The sequence below is a fragment of the Amphimedon queenslandica genome, unplaced genomic scaffold (assembly GCF_000090795.2).
Source record: "Amphimedon queenslandica unplaced genomic scaffold, v1.1 AMPQUscaffold_13521, whole genome shotgun sequence".
Taxonomy (NCBI): domain Eukaryota; kingdom Metazoa; phylum Porifera; class Demospongiae; order Haplosclerida; family Niphatidae; genus Amphimedon; species Amphimedon queenslandica.
Window position 1 is genome coordinate 219600 of NW_003546243.1, and position 9432 is coordinate 229031.

The 9432-nt window shown below is 38.8% G+C and overlaps 1 protein-coding gene and 2 long non-coding RNA genes across 4 annotated transcripts; all 3 read left to right on the forward strand.

The window, feature by feature from the left end:
* Positions 1–6: 6 nt before the first annotated feature.
* On the forward strand, positions 7–3705 carry LOC109591399 (uncharacterized protein K02A2.6-like). The gene has a single exon (XM_020007158.1). It carries the CDS (start codon positions 60–62, stop codon positions 3600–3602), a length of 3543 nt encoding a protein of 1180 aa, XP_019862717.1. The 5' UTR covers positions 7–59; the 3' UTR covers positions 3603–3705.
* Positions 3706–5647: 1942 nt separating this feature from the next.
* On the forward strand, positions 5648–6143 carry LOC109591535 (uncharacterized). The gene is made up of 2 exons (XR_002189872.1): positions 5648–5833; positions 5904–6143. It is a non-coding gene; the product is annotated as an uncharacterized LOC109591535 (long non-coding RNA).
* Positions 6144–6434: 291 nt separating this feature from the next.
* Positions 6435–9037, forward strand: LOC109591573 (uncharacterized). Of its 2 annotated transcripts, none has more exons than XR_002189893.1 (4): positions 6435–6688; positions 6737–6816; positions 7996–8155; positions 8876–9037. It is a non-coding gene; the product is annotated as an uncharacterized LOC109591573 (long non-coding RNA). The 2 variants fall into 2 exon arrangements; XR_002189904.1 differs by having other exon boundaries at positions 7999–8155.
* Positions 9038–9432: the final 395 nt, after the last annotated feature.

Consider the following 9432-nt stretch of genomic DNA (forward strand, 5'->3'; position numbering starts at 1 on the left):
ATGTGGCAGAGCTCCGTGTGATAGGAGAACATTGCGATTTCCAAGATTCTCTAGATGCTATGATTCGGGATAGGCTCGTTTGTGGCATCAACAGCATTCGAATCCAGAGAAGACTTTTACAAGAGCCAGATTTAGACTACGATAAAGCATTTCAAATAGCTCAAGCTATGGAGCTAGCTGCTCATGATGTCTCTGATCTACCTGGGAGTAAATCACAGCACCAGACGCCGACTCCTGTTCATAACCTTCAACACAAGAAGGAATCGTCACACAGGCAGAGTAAAGTTGAGTGTTACAGATGTGGTGGAGATCATTACGCTACTAAATGCAAGTTTATTGAGGCAGATTGTAGGCTGTGTGGAAAGAAGGGACACCTAGCCAGGGTATGTCGCAGTCGAAAAGAGAAGCCACAGCAGCAGAGGAATCATCCTAAAGCCAAGACTGGGTACCCACCACAACCTCAGCAGAATAACAGACAACACCCGACTCACAACCTGGACCACAAGTCACATCCTCTTCTCACGGGAGACTCTGACCAAGAGGACTACCCATTGTTTACTTTGCCTTCTGCTGGAAAACCTATTGTTGTTTCAGTGAGTGTCAATAAGGTTGACCTTTCCATGGAACTGGACACTGGGGCTTCCTTATCTATAATGAGTAAAGACACTTATTCCTCTCTTTCTTCTACTCTTCCTCCAATTTCTCCTTCTCATGTCATTCTAACTACGTATACTGGAGAGAAGATCAAGCCAGTCGGTGCTATAGATGTTGATGTTCGTTATCAGTCCCAGACTGCTACTCTACCACTGGTGATAGTTCCTGGAAATGGACCTACTCTACTGGGTCGTAATTGGTTGGAAGTTATCCGACTAGATTGGTCCCTTATTAATCATGTTAATTATAATTGTTCTTTTTCTTCTTTAGGTGAAGTACTCCAGAAGCACGCTCCAGTATTTTGTTCGGAATTGGGGAAGCTGCGGGACTTCACAGCCAAGATTCACGTCCAGTCAGATGCGAAACCGAAGTTCTACCGACCACGTCCTGTCGCTCTATCGCTGAGACAAAAGGTATTCGACGAGATAGATCGCCTAAGGGGTTTAGGAGTTATTACACCTGTAAAGTACTCAGAGTGGGCTGCACCCATAGTTCCCATTGTAAAGACTGACGGGTCTATTCGATTGTGCGGGGACTACAAAGTTACTGTGAACCCAGTTCTGTTAACTGATACATATCCACTACCTCGATCAGAGGATCTGTTCGCTGCCCTAGCTGGAGGAAAGATCTTCTCGAAACTTGATTTAAAGCACGCTTACCTTCAGATACCGCTAGATGAGGCTTCCAAGAAATTTACAACCATCAATACCCCTAAAGGGCTCTTCCAATATGAGCGCCTTCCTTTTGGAGTCTCATCAGCACCCTCATTATTTCAACGTACAATTGAGAACTTACTCAGTCACTTGCAGCATGTATGTGTCTACATAGACGACATACTCGTTACTGGCACTGATGATGCTGATCACCTCAATAATCTTCATGCTGTTTTGCAAACTCTAGAGGAGGCAGGACTCACTTTAAAGCAGTCCAAGTGTAAATTTGGTGTTCCATCAGTTGAGTACTTGGGACACATCATTGATTCAGATGGTCTACATCCTTCAGAAGCCAAAGTGAAGGCTATTCGAGAAGCGCCTACTCCTACTAACGTCACGGAACTGAAATCCTTCTTAGGACTATTGAACTATTACCACAAATTTCTACCAGATGTAGCCACTGTATTATCTCCTCTTCATCTACTCCTTCGAAAAGATACTCCCTGGAAATGGTCTCAGGACCAAGAGAAAGCATTTCAAAAGGCTAAAGCCATGCTTCATTCCTCCTCTGTCTTAACGCACTATGATGAGAAGAAGCCACTCGTGGTAGCTTGTGATGCTTCACCTTACGGACTAGGAGCAGTCCTCAGCCACAGGATGTCTGATGGGACTGACCTGCCAGTTGCATATGCTTCCCGTACTCTCTCAGCAGCTGAAAAGAAGTACTCTCAGTTGGAGAAGGAAGCTCTAGCAATTATCTTTGCTGTTCGCAAATTTCATGATTACATTTATGGTAGAAAATTTGTCCTTCATTCTGACCATAAACCACTACAGTTTCTCCTGAGCGAGTCTAAACAGATTCCTCTACTTGCCTTATCTCGTATCCAACGTTGGGCAATTGCACTATCAGCATATAACTATGTTATCCAGTACAAACCAGGTAAATTAATTCCACATGCAGATGCATTGAGCAGACTACCACTTCCTAACTTCCCTTCTTCTGTTCCTATACCACAAGATGTAGTGCTAATGTTTGAACATATTTCAGAAGCTATAGTTTCAGCTGATGATATTAAGATGTGGACAGATAAGGATCCAAACTTATCAAGGTTACGTCAGATAGTACTCACTGGAGGGGAGGTACCTGATGATGCTCCACAACTGAAACCTTATTCGCACTGTTTTGTAGAACTCAGTGTAGCTAATGGATGTCTCCTTCGAGGCTCAAGAGTGATTGTTCCACCCCAGGGTCAGTCAGCTATTCTCCTTCAATTACATGAAGCACATCAGGGAATGTCGAAAATGAAGAGTCTAGCCCGCTGCTATTTCTGGTGGCCTGGATTAGACAAGGCAATTGAAGATCTAGTAAAGAAATGTAAGGCATGCCAAGAAAACAGTGCTCTCCCTCCTCAAACTCCTGTACACCCATGGGAAGTTCCAAAGACTCCATGGACACGACTTCATATAGACCATGCTGGTCCTTTCCTGGGACACTACTTCCTCATTCTGGTAGATGCTCACTCTCGCTGGTTAGAAGTATGCATTGTACCTTCTACTTCCTCTGAAGCGACTATCAAAGTCCTTCGTCACATATTCTCTACTCATGGTCTTCCTCATCAGTTGGTCTCTGATAATGGACCTTCATTTACTAGTCAAGAATTTAAGAAATTCATGTCTCTAAATGGTATTTGCCATTCACTAACAGCTCCTTACCATCCGAGGTCTAACGGTCTAGCAGAAAGAGCAGTGCAGACATTTAAGAATGCTATTAAGAAGATGGAAGGACCACTACATGAAAGAATTGCTCGATTCCTTTTCTCTTACCGAATCACTCCTCAATCTACTACTGGGCAATCCCCAGCTGAACTCTTAATGGGACGTAGATTGAGATCAGTCTTAGATACTGCTCACCCAGATTTCACTCTACCTTCACAGAAAGAGAAGACTAAAAGCAATGCAAGATCATTCAAGCTACATGACAAGCTGTTTGCAAGGAACTACTCTGGGAAGCCATTATGGATTCCTGTGGTTGTCTGTAAGGTCACTGGACCATTGTCTTACCATGTTGAAACTATGGATGGTTTAGTGCTTAAAAGACATGCTGATCAGCTCAGAAAAAGGTACACTGAAGACTCTGAGCCAGATACCCTGCCGGAGGACAGTGATTGGGATGATAATTTCACTCCATTGATTCCTAACGTGCCTCCACCTCCTACTCCGCCTCCTTTGCCCCCACCGATTCGTCGATCGACTCGTTCAAGGATGACTACTGATCATGGGCCGTATGTATGTTAACTTAAGAGGGGAGGGGTGTTATATATTGATATATTATTTTGGTATTGATTCCTATTATTATTGTCTAAGGCATTGAGATTACAGTTATTTCTAGTATTATTATTATTGTTATTATGATTATTATTACTACTATTGTTATTACAATTATTATTATTACTATTATTAATTATTATTATTATTGCATTGCTGTATGATGTTATTTCTTTCCCTTCTAGCTGATGCTTATGATTTACTATGCTTATTAGTTCATGTATACTGATTCTGATTGTTGTGTAATGTTTTGTCATTGTGATGTAATATGATGTAATACTGTTTGTATATAAGTGTATGCTCTTTTCATTTTTGTCAGAAGAGATTTTAGCCTTTTTACAATAATCAATATTTACAAAATACGAAGGTCAAGCTCTCTCCATTCGGTCACTACAGGTATATTACCAGTGAGATTTGAATCCGTGTCACTTTTCATCACTACCCCAGAAACAGAAACAGTGAATTTTACAGTCAGTAACCTCACCCAAACAATAGCTAATGGTTCAGTTACTGCTGGTATACCAACAACTATTCATGATATCATATCATTTTATGCTGTCAATAGTGAATTAGAGAGATATAAAGGTCTACTGGTAACAAGTGGAACAGATAAGAAAATATCAGTAACTGTATCAGTACTGAGTACTTTTCCATCTACAGGAATATATCAACTATCCAGTTTTGGTTTACCCAGTCAATAGTTATGTGCATTATGCTGTGTCTATTGGTACAGATGAATCAACCTCATTCTCATCTCTTCTAATAGTCTCTGGTAATAATAATACCAATATAAGAATCACACCAACAGTGACTGTTACTATACCCTCTAGTCCTCTACTCTAGTCTCACCTCATCAGGTAATCAGATCAGTCTTAATGCTGGACAATCAATAACAATACAATTACAATACCTGGAGACATTTTTACTCAAACCAGTTGTAGATAAAGCTGATGCAGGAACAAAACTTGAATCTAATAATCCAATATCTGTCTGTTCTGGTCACACTTGTGTTGTTGGCTCAAATTGTGACTTTGTTGGTGAGCAAATACCATCAGTAGCCTCATGGGGTAATGAGTTCCTGGTTCAATCATTTGCTATTTATAATTGTCAATCTGGTTATATATTGAAACTAATTGGATCAGAGGCTAATACCAATGCCAATCTATTGTGCAATGAAGGTAACAGCAGTTATTCATTATCCCTTCAAGAAGGTGGCACTATATTATCTCAAACTAGCTGTTACGTTAGTTCAACTAGTCCAATACTTGTGGCTCAGTTCTCAGTAGCTAAACGTGATATGATAATCATTTCTCCATTGCATCAATATGCTTCTAATGGAACTAGTTTTCTTCCCATATTTGGTGATTCTGTTGTTAACCTTGTTGTACTTGCTGCTGATGATTCGTCACAAATACGACTGAATGGTGCACTTCTTCCATCCCTCACATCTAGCTCATGGGAATATTACAGTACTTTCAGTTTGTTAATGATTGTTATTACCAAGCGTTAATTAGCGCTTGGTATGTAGGGTTGAGTTGGACGAGCGGACCCCCAAAATGGCTGCCATCCCAGAACCATTGAGCCGGTGTAAATCTTCAGGAATTCTTTATTTCTTATCTGACAGTCAAGATAAAAATTGTTAAAAACCTCTATAAGATAGTTTTACGGCAAATGAATGCATGCATGCCTGCATGCACCAAATGTTCAGGTTTCTTTCTCCTTCTTCCACAGTTAAGTAAGAGCTAGTCCTACAGTTTTTATCCTATAAAAAATATTTTGCACCATTCTGTTGCACTTTAGGGACGCTAGTGCAGTGTGGCTTGGCATTGTAATTCTAGAAAATAATTTTTCGTCGTCATTTTGAAACACACATGAACTCACCAAGTGGTTGGACGCCATTTTGATCCAGCTAACTGCGCATGCTCAGTATCATTTTAATGGAGACTAAAGCCTTTGCTTACTGCATAGATACAGTATACAACAGGGATTGGAAACGGCCCGGTATCACGTGATCTTTTCCTTAACATTTCAATGAGACAACAAAAATTGTCAAAAAACCTAGGCGTGTTACGGGTTAAAAATAGATATCCAGGGATATTCTTCAGAAAAGTCTCGAGAAAGTCATCTGTCTAATGACTTTTTAAGATTTGAGTAGCCCCCGTTCTAGGAAAACTTTGGCTGCATAAAGCTCTCTTTCGAAGGTATTCTATAAACTGGTACTCTTTGCAATATATCCATTCTCGTATGATTTGAGATCTTTTCTCCCTCTAGCTTCTACATTGATGACACAACAGCTGTTATGATGAGATGTCTAGATTGATGTGACTATTATCCAATGTACTGAGTGTTTTTAATCTTAATTTTCTCTTAAGCCGTGTTTTATTGAGGACATCAAGAATAGTTGGACCTACGGTGGAATTTCTCCCTCTGGCAACTTCACTATGACTAATAACGAAAATCTGTGACATTAGTATTGTTCCCTAGGAATCTCTCCAATGTAATGAGCTACAATGAAGTGACTATTTTTGTCCTGTGGATATTTGGAAGGCTGTTTCTGCAAGTGAAGAATACGGCGTTTATTGATTATTTTTGATAAACTTGCTATGCATGCAACTTTTATTTGATTCCAACTATTAGTTTTTACATTGTAGAATAGTTATCAAGTGTCAGTGATACTGCAGCGTCAAGATATATGAAATAAATAGGGTTTGTAATTTTAACATCTATAGGGCGGCCATTTTGAATAAAATTATTAACCCGTAACGCGCATCAACCATTAATTATCCGGGTGTTTCCAATCCCTGTATACTGTACTGTTGATTTCACTTCAAATGGAACACCCGGGCGGTGGCCGGGTCAGCCATTTTTATCACGTGAGCTTACTTTCAGAATGACCGGATCCCGGGCCCGGTGCGCCCGGGTGTTCCATTTGAAGTGAAATCAACAGTATCTATGCTTACTGACAGAGTTACGGACTGATCCTCGGACTGATCTGTGATGAGATTGAGATGATGTGCATGCCTAAACACCCTATCTACTTACACTAATTACTTCAAGTGAGAGAAAATTAATTAATGTGAATTATAATTCAGTTGATTGATTAGTAGACTAATTGATTAGTTATCCACTGAGTTCTGTGTTTATAATTCATATGCTTCAATTAACTTCAATCTCTTCAAGTAAGGTAAATATAATAAAGTAAATTGTCAGTTTTATACATTGAGTAAAGCATTATGGGTATGTTAAAGGGTGGGGCTGAAATACCCTCTCCAGCGCCACATGGTTTAGATTTGGGAGTGACTTGTGTGGCCCGGACTATGCCTTACTATTCCCATTTCTCGCCCACATGGTCCCCCATTGCTATTTCGTTACCATAAGTACATGTAATATTTTACGGTTGCTAATATTCACATTAATGAAAGTGTGATGAAGTACGTGTACCATGGGAACCGATAGGGATCTGCTATGACAACAAGACCACATGTTTACAGTCTTCAGCTAATTTTCTATCTTTAGTAGCCATTTTACCAATAGCAACTTCTGTTCCTTTTTTTAAGGACCTCTACCTCCAAACTCCTTGCTGAAAATTGTTGCTGGTCAGTCAGTCATGATAACAAACCACACCCAAGCCAATAAACACTAGCTGGAATGGGTGGGGAGTTCCAAGATATAGTAAGTAGAGTAGTTCTGAAAAGAACTGGTTAAGCTACTAACAACAACTCAAGAACACTGCATCAGGATGCTTTGCTTTAATATTGAATCACATCTGCATGATAGTTGTGGGTGCAATACAAAATTGTGAATATTAGCAGCCACGAATATGTCCTGATGTATGTTATTGCGGTGGAGCATTAATTATACACTAGAGCTGTGAACCGGTTTTAGGTTAAGCGGTTAACCAACTGGTTACAGCATAATTTCAGGTTATCAGTTATTTTTAGCTATAACCGGTTTTATAAAATTAATGATTTTATGCACTTATTCAAGCAGGAACACTTATAATTTCTAGTAAATTGACCTTTGTGACCCACAAGACAATGCCATATACCATTGAAAAGAGAATATACGTTGTGTTGGCCAACTAAATCAAACTTTACTTATCGTAATTCTTACTATTCTTACATATTTGCAGTAGTATTATTAAACTAGCTTTAACCGATTAACCGTCAGTAACTGCTTATGCTAAAGGGCCCAGGTTCGCAGCTCTATTATACACATACATATAGTTTACAAGTGATAATGAATAAATAAATAATGGGAATAAATAAACCTGCCTGCCCAGGGATACTATGATTGGAGTGGCCTTAGCAAAGCATCTTTATTAGGGCAAAAATATTCATTATTTATAACCCTTATTAATTAGCAGGTATTGCCACAGTCAATAAAATGGTGGATTGAAACGGGAAGGAGTCAGGAGCTTATTTCAAGCAAATGTCAATAAATTAAGATTGTACTCACCCTGTCCAGCAGCAGAATATGGATACAGCTTAAAGCCTGTGACTGTCTCTACAACTATACTACAGGTATGTGTACAGTAAACTGCTTGCTTGCTTATTTTATTCTACATTTTGTATCCTTCAATGTTTGGTGTTTATTTAATAAAAAGCCCTAAGTACTGAAGTAATGTCCAAGTACATTTACAAAATACGTGTATAAGTACAGTTACATGCTTTTAATAATAGTACTTAAGTATAAGTTCAAGTACTTTTTAAAGTCCAAAATTTAGCAATCATCAAATTTAACTCCCTCCAAAATGTCCCACTATATGGTAATTAAGTTAAGTCCTTTAATACATGTACATGCACATTTAGTTTTAGAGCTACCAACTGGTTTCAGGTTAACCGGTTATGTAAAAATGCAGTTTTCATATTGTATCTGCATGACATGTGTCATGTTTATATTCTTGTACATGTAGTGCATTTGAAGAGTCCATATTCCTTCACTCAGTTTAAGTATACGCACGAACAAACTACACTTGCTGCTTCAGCTACATAGTATATGTACTAGCCATTTTTGCCACTACTGGTAATTTTTCTACCCAATACCCACTCTTTTTCAAACTATTATATGCAAACCTTCACTTATTTTATTCAAACTCCATAAATGAATGTACATGTACATGTACTTTCATAATCATGCGCCTCTAACTCTCCTTAAGACACACAAGTTCACGATGTTATGTACATGTATATATTGTCAGATTTATACAAACGTATTCATAATTCTCTCTCTCCCTCCCTCAGTTTCTCCTTCCCACCCCCATGTGTCTCCCTTTCTCTCTGTCCCTCTCTATCTCACACTGGACCTCCATCAATAAACCTAGGTAAGTTTATAATACTTAAAATTTAATTCTTTCTTTATTTCCTGTACATTATGCATGTATGACACTTGAATTTACAAGCAAAGCAATACCAGTTCATTCAAATTTTCAAAATTTATTTTTAAAGACTCATACACATATACGTATCAGGCATGGGGTCAAGCACTTGGTGCTTGTACTTAAGTACAAATAAGCACAGCTTTCAAAGTGCTTAGTGCTGCTTGCAAGCACCTTTTCAATATAATCTATGTGCTTTGTACTTGTACTTAATTACTTTTACAAATTGACAAAAGTGCTTTTAAGCACAGCCAAAATTACACACGAATAGTCAATAGTGTACATGTACATCTACATCTACATGGTACATCTACATGGTACATCTACATGTCGATGTCATGTACATGTACCACTGCATGTACATGTACATGTAGTGGTTACACAGTCCAATAAATTATAGTAATTACACAGTCCAATAAATTA

Bases quoted from the DNA above. Each gene is read 5' to 3' on its own strand.
- LOC109591399 (XM_020007158.1), top strand. From the start codon at position 60: ATGATTCGGGATAGGCTCGTTTGTGGCATCAACAGCATTCGAATCCAG.